Here is an 18,063-nt window from a genome sequence, read left to right on the forward strand (position 1 = left end):
TCATAATGTATTGCTCCTGCTAATTTTTAATTATTATGAAAGTAAGAGTTTTTAAAAGTACATTAGCCTTGACAATCTGAAATTTCTAATACACAGATCAATGCAAATGACACAAGTTTCTAACTTTTTTGCAGACTTGTCCTCAGTTCTGTCTCTGACTACTTTGCTGCCATGTTCACAAGCGATGTTTGTGAAGCCAAGCAAGAAGAGATCAAAATGGAAGGCATAGACCCCAATGCACTGTGGGATCTTGTTCAGTTTGCATATACAGGTATTGAAATGCATACATTATACTTTCTACAGTCAAAGATGTTGACAGTGTCATTTGCTGCATGCCAATAAATAGATATATATTTTTATAACCTCGGTCCTTCAGAACACTCATTTACCATTTCTAGAGCTAAATTCTAATTATCTCTTATCTCCAAACTGTTAAATATCTTAGGCTTAGTAAGCACAACAGAACAGTCTAGGAAATTATGTATATTTCTTGGTCATGAAATACTTAAAAAAGAGTATGTCATTATATGCGTGATTTGGATTGCATGAGATCAGTGGTGTTGTATCTTTGAAGAGTAGCGCTAGATTGCTGTCTTAGTCAAGTTTCAGTTTAAAAAATTACATAGGTCTGTTTAAAAATGTTTTATTATGAGCTGGGTGTTGTCACTTTCATTTGCTGTTATAAATTGTTACTTGGTTGTATAATGTTAGTTTCTGAATAACTCATAATTCAGAGTTGTTAACTCAGAACTTCCCCCTGAATAGTTTTTACATTTTAATGCATAATAAATTTGTTTTTATCCTTCCTAAACAAGCTCTCATGTACAATGTATCTGAAATGCATTAATAGGAAAGAATACTAAGATCATAAAATAATTAAAAGATAGGAAATACCAACAATAAGATTTGTAGTCTGAATTTGTATCCCCTTGCATATGAAGCATGCGAGTATAAAACACAAGCTGTTTTCTCTGTTTCCTAGAACGCATCCTTATATTATTTAAATCAACAATATTTTATTATAATTTTGTTACTGAACATTTGATTTTTAACTTCAATTTTAAACGGATGGCTTGTAACATACAGTTTTAATTGTTTCTAAATACATGAATATTAATTTAATCTTAAAATGCTCTTTGCTTTGATATATTTAATCAGGATATGTGCTGTTTATTTTATGACATAATAAATGTCCTTTACCCTTTTAATAGGAACCAGGAACTGTAAATAAATATAATTTAAGTTAAAAAATGTTCCTTTTGAGATCCATGTTTTGGAAACTCATGTTCTAGGAATGTCAGAAGGTCTTCATTTATATAGTACCCTACATTTTCATAGGAAAGTGTATTTTGTTTATTTGTGGATTTGCTGTTCAGATTGTTCCACAATCTGAATGTCATCCAGAACATCTCAAGCAAGGGACCCATGAAATGAAGAACGTGTAAGTAGTTGTCATCAGGCATGAGATGGATACAATCATTATTACTCGGTATGAACGTAAAATTAATAGTGCAGGAATACTGCTGCAAAATGTAGAATATCTCAGCACAGAATAGCAAAAGACATTATGGGTAACAATAAATTATTCTGTATAATAATTCTGTATAATTATGTAAGTGTATTACAGGTAGAGGAAGGTGAAGGACAGCGTTGTTCCACTAGGAGCAAAACTCTGGAAATATTGAAGTACTGCATGAAGTTCTTTTGCTTCAGCTTACACTGAAAGATCACACACAAACACACAGTGCAGTTCATACTGACAATAAAAGATAACATCCAGGTATGGATTAAGAAAAGATTAGATTAAGAAAGGAAAGAGAAGAAGAAAGCAAAAAAAAAACTTTAACCATTTTAAGTATTAGTGAAGCTATTTCAGCACTTTGTTGGTTATCTTTGAGAACTTTGGAGAATAGATGTGGTAATGAAAAATTAGAAAAGGGAGAATATATTCCACTCTCTGTATAAGATTAAGATTTTCAGTTCCTTTACTCACCTTGACTTCTTTGCAAAATGTTGTATTCTGTCTTTTTTTCTATGAGCTGGAAAACCTGAAGGTTTCTTATTGTGGTCAGGTAGTTGAGGACCAGCCTCCAAAAACAGATGTGAAGAGAACTCCAAAGGAAGTTTAGCTCCAGTGTTTTCTAATTTGCCTCATGTGCATGCATATTTGCATCCATAATGTTCTTTCATTTAAAACGTGACATAAAACCCAAACTGCCTTAAAAATGACAACATAATGTGTCATTGTAATGTCACCTTGAAGAACGAGAAACTTAGGGTGGTCACAAAGATCTTTAATTTATTTTCTTATTTTCTATTTTTTTCTTATTTGCTAATTTGCAGTGGTAATGCACCATTATCCTTTAAGTTCTAACCCATTATGGAGACAAAATAAGACATCAAAATATCTTCTCGAGTGTACAATTTAAAAGGAAATTTCACAAGTAATTGCTGACCAAAAGGAGCTATAAGATTAATTTTGCAAGCTAAAAGAGAATACATTTTGTATGCCATAGACCTTTCAGGTTTTGTTTACTCTGTCTTGCATTTCTGTTCCATCAGATTCTTTGTTCTGATTTACTGTTTCTTGTCCTGATTTGTTCTCAGCTTGTGCACTTATCTCTTGAAATTCGTGTTAGACTATTTCTTTCTCTAGTCCTTTTCTATCAGACATCTTATCCAACTCTTTAAATTCCTAGTTACACTTATAATAGTAAATTAAACAATGCTAGGAAAGATTTGCAGGCCTTGGAACATAATTATCTATCTGTATTGATCCCGACTCAGTTTTAGCAAAATTCAACTAGCACTCTCTCTAACAAACCTTAAGCATAGCCTGGAAACATAGACTTGTCATGGATGTGGACATCCTGTGTGGAGGGCGGGAACATTTAACAGTGCTACAGGCAATTCAGTGATAACTCACAGCTGATTAGATCATGATACCAAACGTGTTCAAGTTACTGAAATAAACTCAGTCTTTGCTCCTTGGCTAATCATTCTGTTTTCCAATGTCCTTTGCCTTATCAAAACCTGTCCCCTTAAACCTTAATTGTTTTTTCCCCTTGCCTTTCCACTATCTCCCATGATTTGTCTAGATTCATAAGTTATCTCTTTTCTTCCCTTCCGTGTCTTTATTTATCTCCAGTCTAGTACATGCCATTTTTTCCTTCAAGTCGCCACTGTTCTGATATCCAGCAGTGTAGCAGCTAACAGAAATTCCCGTTCAGCCTTTTCATCTGTAATCTGGAGCATACATAGTCCAGACAGAATATCTAGAAAATTAAGCTGCCAAATTCTAATTACCTACTGCACAATGTGTGAAATTCTTTTTTAACTACTCATAGTTTTTGCAAGTTTAGCTTTTTATTCTTTTACCCCAGGAAAAGCAAACCATTTTGACATGTAGGCAATTTTTCATTTTTCCCTGTGTTTCCTTTTTCCTGTAAATACCTTCTTCCCTCAAAGAATAAAGAAGTGAATGTGTTAGCAGATCTTCTAGAGCAATTTCAATATGAACAGAATACTTTATTCAGACAAATCAGAGAGTTCTGATCTCTTGTATCTCAGAGATGCAAGCCATTTAAGGTGAAATTTAAAAAAACATAGAAACGTCTAAGTTGGAAAAGACCTTCAAGATCATGAAGTCGAACAATGAGCCTGAGACCTACTGAATTCCATCACTAAACCAAGTCATTTAGTGCCATTATCACGTCTCTTAAATACCTGCATGGATGTGCACTCCACCACTGTTAAATGGAACAGAAGTCTGATTTAAAGACTTCAGAAGAACAGATAAACTTAACAAAATGGTAAAAGATTAGTAATGTTGTCTGCTATTACTTCAGTACTCTCATATTTGGCTCGTTTCTTGAAATTTGATATTTTGTGGGCTAATGAATAAATCTGGAATGGAGTAGAACATTTGAGCATTGAAGACCTATTCTGATACACTTAAAGCTGGACTGAATTACCTCATGTATAAGCAAATAAGAGTTCTAAACAATTTGAAAGGTAGAATTACATTGTGGCCAGCACAGTATTATGTCATATGCAGCCCTGATAAGAGCTGTTCTTAAATAAAGAACATCTAAGAGTAATTAACAGGAAAACAAGAAAATTAGACTGCCAAAAATACTGATAGTAAAGAGTGTTAAAGTTTCTATGGAGAAGCAACAGTTCTAAGTATGAAATTAATGTGATTTTTATTATTTTTTTTTTCCAAAGGGTATGTTTGAGCAGTTTGAAAACTTGAATAAAATGTACCTGTACTTTGCTAGGTTTGACTGGTTCATTCAGAAGAACAAAGTATGTTTACTGTGTGATGTAACAGAACTACAACTTGGGAGGAAAAAAGCTTCCTCATTTCGATATCAGTTAAATGCATCATGTGAGGCAGCTCAGAAACTCTGAAGCCGCACTTGCATACAAAGGCTATACAAGAAGTATGTTTTATTTTTTAAGCAGCAAGATGACTGACTGAAGAAAATATAGGACTGAGATCCTAGTGTCCTGACGTACATGTACATGTGTTCTTTGATCTTTTTAGTCTTCAGCAGAAGCAGTAATAGAATATTTCTTTGCCTCACTTTCTTAGGTAAAGATTCTTTCTTGATCTTAAAACTTGATTTTTTACTATTTTCAATTATGCTTAAATATTTTAAATAGAATGGGAACTAGAGATTTGAGCTTCTGCTGTTTTTCAACTTCCAGAGCCTTTTTTTGAACTTAGTATAGAGCTATGAAGTTGCTATAGATCTCCTCAGACTACATCAGTCTATCTAATTAGTATGCATTCCTAACAATGGTCAGAAGAATAGACTTGTGCTTTCATACAGTTAATGAGACTGATAAAGCAGAAATCATATGACTAATAATAATAATAATAAAATATTTATTTATGAGTATCTGATAAAAAAAATAGAGTATGGATCACATATATAAGAGGATCAAGCTCTGTTTGATCCTAGCTTTTAGTTAGATTTTATTTTGGAGGTTTTTTAATTAAAGGCCTTTCAAATGACTTCTCTGGCAGCATTATATCTAATAACACATACAGAGCAGACAGCAGGGATATAGCAAGAAACTACCTTTAAGCACAAGAACCCTCAGGTGCCGTCAGAACAAAGGACTTATAAATAAAATATCCCAGGAAGGTTGAGTTTTTTTGATCAATGGAACTCAGTTGCCTATATGAATAAAAGGTAAGAATGATACTTAGCATAGTTTTGACACATACCAATTTATAGTCTTCCAAGCTGTTCCTTCATATAGTTCAGAGGTTATCACAGCCACAGTAGATCATTCTTCAATATGCAGTACCTGTAGTCTGGAAGCAAACCTAAGTACTGAAGTCCATTGTCTAATAAGAATTGAGAGAAACTAAGTCCTTATATCCTTATATGAGCTTTTGGAGATCATTCTTGTCATATCCTACCCTATTTGTTGCACAAGTGCTGTTGAAAATTTATTTAATTAGTCTTTTTTATTTGTATTTTCAAGGTACTCTTTATCTTGCAATATTTTCATTGTTTATTTAATATGTAGACTGTATTAGTAAGTTTAAAATTTCCAAATATGATGACTTCCTAATAGGTGAACTACTGGTGAAGTAATCAATATTTTGATTATGTACACCGGTACAAGCTAGTACTTTTTAGCAAGTAATCGAAAAGTAACTCCCAACAATGAAATAAGTAATTTTAACCTTTTTTTTTTTTTTTTTTCTATTCTATAGTCAATGAAGTCATATTCAGGTGCGTTTCAGAGCAGTAGCATATCTTTCTTCATTGTTTATAAAATTTTTTTGGAAGATTAGAGCCAGTTTAAATCATTTAGTATTTAAACTCTTTATGTGTATTTTACAAGTATATGTGACTAAATTCAAATCTCTAAGGTGAGCTAAGGCACATGAACAGCAGTTGTTTCATGAGGAGAAAGAGTTCAATATCGGTCTCTAAAAAACTGATATTTATATTATTTATTATTACCAGTGAGCAAGTTTTCTTTAAAAATATGACTGACAGTTCAGTTATACAACAGACTTTTTGTTGTTTTGCTGTTGTTGTTTGTTTGTTTGTTTTGTTTTTATCAGACCAAGAGAGGAAAAAGTACCACATCGTGGTATGTTTTGACTAATATGCATCTCTGATCGTTAACGAGACATTTGCAAGATTTCCACTCAGTGGGGAATTTTAATTAGTTAATAGGATTTGCTTACCATTCTACAATGTTGTAATTTTCTACACCTTTGAAATGCAGGCCAAATTTGGCAGTACATTACTGTTGTGGTTTAGCCCGGCTGGCAGTCAAACACCACACAGCCGTTCGCTCACCCTCCCCCCTCCCTCTCCGGGATGGGGGAGAGAAACGGGAAAGTGAAGCCTGTGAGTTGAGATAAAGACAGTTTATTAAGACAGGGAAAAGAATAACAACAATAATAATAATAATAATAGTATTAATAGTAATAATGTGTACGAAATAAGTGATGCACAATGCAATTGCTCACCACCCGTTGACCGATGCCCAGCCTATCCCCGAGCAGCCGGCCCCCCCTCCACCCCGGCTAGCCACCCCTATATATTGTTCAGCATGACGTCAGATGGTATGGAATACCCCTTTGGCCAGTTTGGGTCAGCTGTCCTGGGTCTGTCCCCTCCCTGCTTCTGCTGCATCCCTAGCCTGCTCGCTAGCAGGACAGAGAGAGGCTGAAAAGTCCTTGGCTTGGTGTAAGCACTGCTCTACAACAATTAAAACATCAGCATGTTATCAGCGCTCTTCTCATCCTAATCCAAAACATAGCACCCTGCCAGCTACTAGGAGGAAAATTAACTCTGTCCTAACTGAAACCAGGAGAGATATCCACCCCTTATTCCATACCATTTATGTCATGCTCAGGTTACACTCTTTCCAATACCTTCTAATTAATCACCATTTTCATCTATGATATATAGCAACCATGGTAGCGATGACATACAGTGTTATATGATAATTAACATATTATAATTCAACTCATGGGCTATTCTCACCCAGTATTAGGTCCCCTTGAGGTACACACCGGACCTCCCCATTCTCTTGCATTACCCACCAAGTGCATCCAGGTCCCTGAGCAAAAGCAATCCCACGAATGGGCTTGCCTTTTCCTGAGGCGGGAGTAGCCCAGACTGTCTTACCCAGCATGTTTCTTACGTGCACTACAGGAACTTTATCCCCTTCTACAGTGCGTAACAGGTTTGATTGGGCAGGTCCAGCTCGGTTGGCAGATCCCCTAGTATTGACTAACCAGGTGGCCTTTGCCAGATGTGTTTCCCAATTTTTGAATGTCCCAGCACCCATTGCTTTCAGTGTAGTCTTTAACAGTCCATTGTATCGTTCAACTTTCCCGGAGGCTGGTGCATGATAAGGGATGTGATACACCCACTCAATACCATGTTCTTTGGCCCAAGTGTCTATAAGGTTGTTTCGGAAATGAGTCCCATTGTCTGACTCAATTCTTTCTGGGGTGCCATGTCGCCATAGGACTTGCTTTTCAAGGCCCAGGATAGTGTTCCGGGCGGTGGCATGGGGCACAGGATATGTTTCCAGCCATCCCGTGGTTGCTTCCACCATTGTAAGTACGTGGCGCTTGCCGTTGCGGGTTTGAGGGAGTGTGATGTAATCAATCTGCCAGGCCTCTCCATATTTGTATTTCAGCCATCGTCCTCCATACCAGAGAGGCTTTGACCGTTTGGCTTGCTTAATTGCAGCACATGTTTCACAATCATGAATAACCTGTGCTATAGTGTCCATGGTCAGGTCCACCCCTCGGTCACGAGCCCATCTGTATGTTGCATCTCTGCCTTGATGGCCTGAGGTGTCATGGGCCCATCGGGCTATAAATAATTCACCTTTATGTTGCCAGTCCAGGTCCACCTGAGCCACTTCAATCTTAGCAGCCTGATCCACCTGCTGGTTGTTTTGATGTTCTTCAGTAGCCCGATTCTTGGGCACATGAGCATCTACATGGCGTACCTTTACAACCAGGTTCTCTACCCGGGCAGCAATATCTTGCCACAATGCAGCAGCCCAGATGGGTTTGCCCCGGCGTTCCCAGTTGTTCTGCTTCCATTGCTGTAACCACCCCCACAGGGCATTTGCTACCATCCATGAATCAGTATAGAGATAGAGAACTGGCCACTTTTCTCGTTCAGCAATATCTAAGGCCAGCTGAATGGCTTTCACTTCTGCAAACTGACTCGATTCACCTTCTCCCTCAGCAGCTTCTGCAACTCGTCGTGTAGGACTCCATACAGCAGCTTTCCATCTCCGATGCTTTCCCACAATACGACAGGACCCATCAGTGAACAGGACATATTTCTTCTCATTTTCTGGTAGCTTGTTGTACAGTGGGGCTTCTTCAGCACGGACCACCTCCTCCTCTGACGATATCCCAAAGTACTTGCCTTCTGGCCAGTCCATAATCACTTCCAGGATTCCTGGGCGACTGGGGTTTCCTATTCGAGCCCGCTGAGTAATCAGTGCAACCCACTTGCTCCATGTAGCATCAGTTGCATGATGTGTAGAGGGGACCCTTCCTCTGAACATCCAACCCAGTACCGGCAGTCGGGGTGCCAGGAGGAGCTGCGCTTCAGTACCGACCACTTCCGAAGCAGATCGAACTCCCTCATATGCTGCCAATATCTCCTTTTTGGTTGGAGTATAGCGGGCCTCAGATCCTCTGTATCCCCGACTCCAAAACCCCAGGGGTCGACCTCGAGTTTCCCCAGGTTCTTTCTGCCAGAGGCTCCAGGTGGGGCCATTCTCCCCGGCTGCGGTGTAGAGCACATTCTTTACATCTGGTCCTGTTCGGACTGGCCCAAGGGCTACTGCATGAACTATTTCCTGTTTAATTTGTTCAAAGGCTTGTCGTTGCTCAGGGCCCCATTCAAAAGCATTCTTCTTACGAGTTACTTGGTAGAGCGGGTTTACAATCAGACTGTAATTTGGAATATGCATTCTCCAAAACCCCACGACACCTAGGAAAGTTTGTGTTTCCTTTTTGCTAGTTGGTGGAGACATAGCTGTTATTTTGTTGATCACATCCATTGGGATTTGACGACGTCCATCTTGCCATTTTATTCCTAAAAACTGGATCTCTCGTGCAGGTCCTTTAACTTTATTTCGTTTTATGGCAAAACCGGCCTTCAGAAGGATTTGGACTATTTTCTTCCCTTTCTCGAAAACTTCCTCTGCAGTGTCACCCCACACAATGATGTCATCGATGTACTGCAGGTGTTCAGGAGCCTCCCCCTGCTCCAGCGCAGACTGGATCAGTCCATGGCAAATGGTAGGGCTATGTTTCCACCCCTGGGGCAGCCGATTCCAAGTATATTGGACTCCCCTCCAAGTGAAAGCAAACCGTGGCCTGCACTCTGCTGCTAGAGGGATGGAGAAAAATGCATTAGCAATATCGATTGTGGCGTACCACTTGGCTGCCTTTGATTCCAGTTCGTACTGGAGTTCTAGCATGTCCGGCGCTGCAGCACTCAGTGGTGGCGTGACTTCGTTCAGGCCACGATAGTCCACTGTTAGTCTCCACTCACCATTAGACTTTCGCACTGGCCATATGGGACTATTAAAAGGTGAATGGGTCTTGCTGATCACTCCTTGGCTCTCCAGTTGACGAATTAGCTCGTGGATGGGAATCAGGGAGTCTCGGTTGGTGCGATATTGCTGCCGGTGCACAGTTGTGGTAGCGATTGGCACTTGCTGTTCTTCAACCCTCAGCAACCCCACAACAGAAGGGTCCTCTGAGAGACCGGGCAAGGTAGACAACTGTTTAATGTCCTCTGTCTCTAAGGCAGCTATGCCAAAAGCCCAGCGGAACCCTTTTGGGTCCTTGAAATATCCTCTTCTAAGATAGTCTATGCCAAGGATGCACGGAGCATCCGGGCCAGTCACAATACGGTGCTTTTGCCACTCCTTTCCGGTTAGACTCCCTTCAGCTTCCAATACAGTTAACTGCTGGGATCCCCCTGTCACGCCATAAATACAGATGGGCTCTGGCCCTTTACAGCTTGATGGCATTAGAGTACATTGTGCACCGGTGTCTACTAGAGCCTTATACTTCTGTGCGTCAGACATGCCAGGCCATCGAATCCACACAGTCCAATAAACTCGGTTGTCCCTTTCCTCCCCCTGGCTGGAGGCAGGGCCCCTCTAGTCCTGGTCAGAATCTTCATTTCTGTGTTTAAAAGACTGCCTGCTAGAAGTTGGAGCAGCAAACTTTTCAGAGAACCCCTTTCTCCCGATTGTTTTCTTTTGCAACTCACGTACCCGTGCCTCTAGGGTCTCAGTAGATTTTCCATCCCATTTTCTCATGTCCTCTCCATGGTCACGTAGGTAAAACCACAGGGTGGTGCGGGGTGTGTACCCACCATATTGTCTCCTTTGCAGGGATGCACGTTTACCCCTAATAGCCGAGACACCGGTTTGTACAGGTGGGGAAGAAAATACACTCTCTTTAAGTTGGTGGACCTCTTCAAAAAGTTTCTCCAAAGTATTCTCTTTTAGTTGGTGGCCACTGGTTTGTTCAGGTGGGGGGGAAGATAAATCCTCTTTAAGTTGGTGGAACTCTTCAGAGAGTTTCTCCACAGCCGAGACGCAGGCCTGTAGGGAAGAGGAGAGATTTCCTTCGTACTCCCGGAGTTGTTTAGCCATGTCACCCACTGTGGGATCTTCACCGTTTTTCCAGGTTATTATCGCCGATGTGCTGGCCCATGTTGATGGTGCATTCCGTACAAACTTCCGCCATATGGGTCGAGTACACTGGACTTCATCTGGATCTGTGGATGTTTGTGCATCGTCTAAGTCCTTATAAATTACTTCCCGTACGGCTAATTCCCTCAGGTACTGAATTCCCTTCTCCATGGTGGTCCACTTGACTGGTACACATACAAGTTCTTCCTTGTAGGGATGCCTTCCCTTCACAGCTAACAGGAGACGCCTCCAGAGGCTGAGAGATCGTGCTCCATCTCCAAATGCTTTGTCAATGCTTGCATCTCTAGCAAGGGATCCCAACCGCTTGGCTTCCCTGCCCTCTAATTTCACACCATTGGCTCCAGTGTCCCAGCACCGGAGCAGCCAGGTGACAAGCTGTTCACCTATACAGCGACCAAAATCTTTTCGCACATCTCGTAGCTCACGCTGGTATAGGGTTCGGGTAGTTACTGTTGACTTACTGACATCCTCATCCTCATCTTCATCCTCCTGCACACTTGATGGCCCAGCCTCGTCTTCTCCAGACCCAGACTTAGCAGAAGACTTTCTGCGTTCTAAACGACCTGCGTCTCTATACCATTTTTTCACCTTTTCTACAGGGGCAACTTGCACTGCTACAGCTCGCCTCTCCGACCCAGCCACAGGGTCTGCCACAGGGGTTGGAATACCCTCTGCAGGGTCAACTTGCACTGCTACAGTTCGTTTCTCCGACCCAGCCACAGGGTCTGCCACAGGGGTTGGAGTACCCTCTGCAGGGTCAACTTGCACTGCTACAGTTCGTTTCTCTGACCCAGCCACAGGGTCTGCCACAGGGGTTGGAGTACCCTCTTCAGGGGCAACTTGCACTGCTACAGTTCGTCTCTCTGACCCAGCCACAGGAGTGGGAATGGCTGCGGGAGCTGGAGCCGGGACGACTACAGGAGCTGGAGCCGGGACGGCTGCGGGAGCTGGAGCCAGAATGGCTGCGGGAGCTGGAGCCGGGACGGCTGCGGGAGCTGGAACGGCTGCGGGAGCTGGAGCCGGGACAGCTGCGGGAGCTGGAGCCGGAACGGCTGCGGGAGCTGGAGCCGGGACGGCTGCGGGAGCTGGAACGGCTGCGGGAGCTGGAGCCGGGACAGCTGCGGGAGCTGGAGCCGGGACGGCTGCGGGAGCTGGAGCCGGGACGGCTGCGGGAGCTGGAGCCGGGACAGCTGCGGGAGCTGGAGCCGGAACGGCTGCGGGAGCTGGAGCCGGAACGGCTGCGGGAGCTGGAACGGCTGCGGGAGCTGGAGCCGGGACAGCTGCGGGAGCTGGAGCTGGAACGGCTGCGGGAGCTGGAGCCGGGACGGCTGCGGGAGCTGGAACGGCTGCGGGAGCTGGAGCCGGGACAGCTGCGGGAGCTGGAGCCGGAACGGCTGCGGGAGCTGGAGCTGGAGTGGCTGCAGGAGACGGGACTGGAACGGCCGCAGGGTCTGTCAGTAGGTTGATAGTAGCATCAATTGCAGCTCGATAGGCACAAGCCAGACCCCAGCACGCCACAGTGATTTGTGTCACTTTGGAACTGCCAGAGTCATGACACCTTTTTTTCAAGCATTCTACCAGTTTTCTAGGATTTTGCAGTTGTTCAGGGGTGAATGTCCAAAACACTGGAGGTGCCCACTGCCCTAGAAACCTGCCCATATCCTCCCACACTCCCTGCCACTCGCAAATATCCCGCCTCAAGACAGATCTCCGGATGAGATTCCTAAGTAGTTGTTTAACCTTAAACAAAACCTGAAGCGCATTCAGGAGACATAACAACAAGAACATGCTGGTCTGAGTATCCCAAGGATATTCAACATCTTGGAGAGCTACCGTAACTAGCTCGGGGGATAAGAGGGTGGTGAAGGAGGAAGGGAGAGTGAACAGGTAGGAAAAAATATCTTCCCCTGTCCCCTCCAGAGACTGACTCCCTGATGAAAAAAAGGCAATAGGTGTAATTGCTAATAGTTTCTGAGATATGGTTTCCGAAGTATAGAGTCGACGACAGTGCTGAGTACAAATACCAGGTTAGAGTCATGACCAGATACTTCATCATTTCATAAGCCATCGTTACACCACACAGTACCATAACAATCTTAAACCAGGGCCCGGAAAGGATAAACAGCACGACAGGGAGCACATACAGAAAGTAACTTGCTATAAAACTCAATTTGGGAAACAGGCACAGCAGACTTGAGATTAAGGCAATCAACATTGTGACTAGGAACTATTAAGCAGGTCGAATACTTATACCAATTTTAGTTTAACACACTCTGGTCAAATCTGTCGATATCTCAACCCTTCGAGCCCCACGTTGGGCGCCAAATGGACTGTTGTGGTTTAGCCCGGCTGGCAGTCAAACACCACACAGCCGTTCGCTCACCCTCCCCCCTCCCTCTCCGGGATGGGGGAGAGAAACGGGAAAGTGAAGCCTGTGAGTTGAGATAAAGACAGTTTATTAAGACAGGGAAAAGAATAACAACAATAATAATAATAATAATAGTATTAATAGTAATAATGTGTACGAAATAAGTGATGCACAATGCAATTGCTCACCACCCGTTGACCGATGCCCAGCCTATCCCCGAGCAGCCGGCCCCCCCTCCACCCCGGCTAGCCACCCCTATATATTGTTCAGCATGACGTCAGATGGTATGGAATACCCCTTTGGCCAGTTTGGGTCAGCTGTCCTGGGTCTGTCCCCTCCCTGCTTCTGCTGCATCCCTAGCCTGCTCGCTAGCAGGACAGAGAGAGGCTGAAAAGTCCTTGGCTTGGTGTAAGCACTGCTCTACAACAATTAAAACATCAGCATGTTATCAGCGCTCTTCTCATTCTAATCCAAAACATAGCACCCTGCCAGCTACTAGGAGGAAAATTAACTCTGTCCTAACTGAAACCAGGACAATTACAATGACCATGTGATCAGTTCAGTTTAGTCAGTTTACTCAAACAAAGATGCAGCAATATTAGGATGAAAATAATAGTACAGTTTGTTAAAAGATAGATGCTGTTTTATTTATCATACTTCTCAAATTCCTGTGACAGATGCATTAACTTTTCTTTTCTTTTGCAAATGACATATAATTTTTTCTGCAGCTGGAAAAATGAAAGTAGTTTTCTTACACATACTAATTCTTAAAGATAAAGTTCTTATAAAAATGGTTATTTGAAATGACAAGTTCCCCTAACCTTGAAGCCATGGTTGGTAGTGAGGAGCTAAAAAAAACTATCATCATAACTGACAATGTATCTGAGTATCATAGTCCAAAGTGACATATTTGAATTAAGTGAATACTTTTTTGATTGACATTAATTTTTTTTCTGAGATTATTTCATAAAACTTAAATAAACAAAACCATAAAGACTCCAGTGTGAAGAATGAGGAGTTAAAATAAGTTGAGCTTTTCAGGAGATGAATTTCATCCCCAGGGACTAAAAAAGAGATGCAATATAAATAGAAAAAGATGGAAATTGTTCAGGACAGGAAAATATTTCTGTTAGGAAACAATGATTTTTTACTGGGAAAAATATTTTCATAGTTAAGTCGTGTGTTTTAACTTGTCTTTTACTTATTGTGGCAGATATCAAATTGGCCTAAATTCAAGTGACTCATCAGCACTGTCAAGTAGAAACGTCTTTGAGTTATGCGTACTTTTTAGGTTAATTTGTGTTTGGTTTTGTTTTTGACCACTAGTTTACAGGACAAATAGTCTGATAATACACAGAACAGTCAGATCCTAAGTTTTTCCACAATTCAAATTGCACTTTTTATTTGTGTAGGAGGCTACTTACTTGTCTTGTAGTATCTATTTTATTTATCTAATTGTTAATTTGTATATCTGCTGTGAGGCTGCCTTTCCAAATTTTCACTGATGCAAAATGCTAAAGTGTAAGGAAATAAACACAAAAAGCCATAGAGTGCCTGTCTTCCTCGCTTGCAGCTGATGACCATGGTTTGCAGCAAGTAGTTAACAGAAAACAAAGAAGTGTTAGGTGAGGAGGATCCTCTGCAAAAGGAATATATTGCCTGTCGTGTTTTCTCTTCTGGAAACAAACTCACCTTTATAGAAAGTGTAAGAGATGATACAGTGTAGAATATATCTTTTAAGGTACTGGTCCAAATCAAAAATTTAACAATCACTTGAGGACGCTACTTTTTATTGCAGACTTCATTGGCTGCTCTTCATGGATGAATGTAAGAGATAATTACTGCACATTATAACATTTCCAGGAGTTGACAGTAATAAAGAATGTGAAAATCAGAATTGGACCCAAAGAGTGTTGAAAGGAGCTTAAAGCATTTCCAGACACTTCATTACCCGATCCCTGATGGTTCCAATCATTCCGATACTGTGTATTTGGGAGCAGATGGACTGAATTCATATCACCAAATATAAATATCAGCAGTGTCAGAGCAAGTCAAATGAAGGTGCTCCTTTTGTGGTTAATTGCAAGAAATAGCCACTCCTTGGGAGTGATCCATCACCACCTAAAGTGGATGACTAAAACAGAGTAGATGCTCTATATCTTCATATTTCTCTCTGTTGATTGTAGAAGGAAATTTAAAATGTTTAGCTCAGATGGCTACCGGACAGATACCTAAAACTTGGTAAGATTAAATAAAAAATGTCAAAAAGGTCTGTTATAGTGGTATGAAGCATATCACATTTTTCATAGGCTCTTTCTATTTGTCATTGGAATTTGATCCTGTTGGAAAAAAAAAGCAGTTTACTTTCATAACCATCATTCAAACAATTCAACTCCTATTCAAAAGCTGAATAAATATTATCTTCATACTATCTACTGCTCCATTTACAAAATGGAGACCTAATAAACAAGCTGCCTTACCAGGACTGAGTATAGTGGTTAGCTTATGGAAAACAATACATTATAATTTATTTAAAATATCAATAAATTGATTATTAATGAAGTATAATAAATGTATTAGATTTATAAAAAATAAATAATTAGAAATCATATTCAGAAACTCTTCAAAACTGCAATACAACTGATCCAGTCACATGAAATGGAAAGGTTAGAAGATAAACACCTGACTAAAAGGAATTAGCTCTAGCCTTTGTTTCTATTTACTTGACATTTCCCATGACTTCATTTGTGTACCTGGACTCACAGAGTATCTTAATGTTGTTGAAGGGTCTTTGCGTGAATGGATCAACTTGCAGATTAATTACCTACACAAGACAGAAAAATAGATTACTATGCACATGAAATAAAATTATATTGCCATATGTTATGTATCTGGGTTGAAATTTCTTGCTCATGCACCAAGCAAGTGAGCAGCACCTACTGAGTGGCCCAACGTATTCCTGTTGATACCTAATGGTCACTAGCTGTGGGAAGTTGATTCCCATGGCTCGCACACTGACCATATTAACATACTGCAAGATGTTCAAAGAGACAGTGGTTCCCTGTACACAAAATTATTTGGAAAACTTTAGCCTAAAGAGTAGGAGAGAGAAAGAGATTTAGCAAAGACAATAAAAATATCAGGGAATTTTTATATGTTCTCTCTGCTTCAAGTTTGTTAGTGAAATAATAAATCTTATGTATTCATTATAAGGATGCATCCTAAAGATAAGCATTTTAATTTCTGCATGAACAATGCACATAAAATTTGTCACAAATAGAACTATAATTTAGAGTAGCAATTAAAATCCATTAACATTTTTTGATTGTTTTTTATCCTTTTTTCATACTAATTAATGTAACACAAAATGAGATTTTTAAGCTTTAATTAATTTGTTTTGCTCATGCTGAAGTAGTTGTGTAAGCTCCTTATTTCATAAAAGTGTGAGAGGGAAGTAAATTGAGGAAGCAGTAGCATTAAAAGTAACCCCCTTGAATAGCCTATTAAACATTTTTGATTAGATACTTGGATCTTCTAACTGTCAGTAAGCAACTGTCTGAAGAGGTCACATATATACTGAGACTCTTAAGTGCCTTTTTTTTTCCTTTTTTTTTTTTTTTTTTTTTTAATTTCCAAACTTACTGTGCTAAACCACTTAATATCCCGGGGGACTGTTCCTGTATGGAAACTGTTTCCTCTAGTTTCTTTTCCTAATGCTATATTTAGTGATAAAAACTGTGATCTTTCTTTATAGAGGGTGACAATTCTTTCAATCTTTCTGGCATTCTGCAAACATTATCCAGACTAGCTTTGTATGGTCAGAGACTTCTTTGAGATTGTTGTTGAGAAATAAATAGTGTGTAGGAAAAAGAGATTTAAAACCCTTTTTTGTTCGTTTGATAGCTGTTTTGCACATTTTTTTTCTTGCTTTTTAGTACTGAGATGATGAGTTTTAACCTGAAAAAAAAATCTTTTTTTTAACCTTCTATACAAAGTGGAACTATAGTTTATGTAGTGAGTAGGGTGTTGGGCCAGTGTTTACCTGCAATCATGCAGCAAATTTAGGACTGTCATTGATAAATACATGGGTCAACCAAGCATCAGCTTCATACTGTGCCTTCTGACCATATTGCGTAAATATAGGGGGGACAGAAGTGGTATGAACAGTCAGATAACATTAACAGAAACTCACATGGCATTACAAGATGTATAAGAATAAGCAGAGGAAAACTGAAATTATGCTGTGTACTTGATCTACTGCTCTAATCTTTGCAAAAGGGAGGTATTATAACTAGAAAGGATAGCTTCATAGTTTCCATCTTGTATTAAAAGCTACAGGTTTACCTGTGATAAAGGAGGAAAAAAGGTCAAATCTTCAGTATTATTATATTTCTGTTTCAGTATTGCAATATAAAGCGGCTTTTCTTTTTTATGGCAATCTGTTGTGAAGTTGAGGAGTTTGGAACTGCTCAATGCCATGTGATAGAACTGTTAAGACATGTAGATTTCTCTTTGTATGACAACAAACACAAAAAATGTATGGGGAAAAGAGGGGGTTTATCTAACAGTTGAACTATAATACTTTGAACAGAAAGATCAATATACACTTAATCCTCTTACAGTGTGAAGTGATTTTTCCAAGCACAGCAAAGTAAAACCAAAGTGTTAGTTTCTTACAATTTATATTATACTTACACATTTTCATATCATGTTCTATTTTCCTGTTCTCCAAGCTATTCCTGAGTTGTCTAATTTATTGTCTCTTAAGTTATTAACGTAAGAGACCATACAAAGATTTAATTTAAAAATGGCAGGTTTGTGGGACATGATGACAAGAATGATACTTATTCCTCAATAAAGGAATGGTTCTTTAAATGTATATTATTTTATTTCACCTTTTATTTATTAAAAAATTTATCAGTCTGTAAGGTAGAGAT

The 18,063-nt window shown here is 40.2% G+C and overlaps 1 protein-coding gene across 2 annotated transcripts in view; it reads left to right on the top strand.

Moving 5' to 3' along the window:
- Positions 1 to 18,063, top strand: part of KLHL1 (kelch like family member 1) — a 248,999-nt gene that overhangs the window by 92,235 nt on the left and 138,701 nt on the right. For both annotated transcript variants that reach the window (XM_040540618.1, XM_040540610.1), the window contains exon 3: positions 135 to 271. In XM_040540618.1, the coding sequence (XP_040396552.1) occupies positions 135 to 271 (137 nt within the window). The remainder of the gene's footprint in view (positions 1 to 134; positions 272 to 18,063) is intronic.

Source organism: Cygnus olor, chromosome 1, assembly GCF_009769625.2.
Source record: "Cygnus olor isolate bCygOlo1 chromosome 1, bCygOlo1.pri.v2, whole genome shotgun sequence".
NCBI lineage: Eukaryota > Metazoa > Chordata > Aves > Anseriformes > Anatidae > Cygnus > Cygnus olor.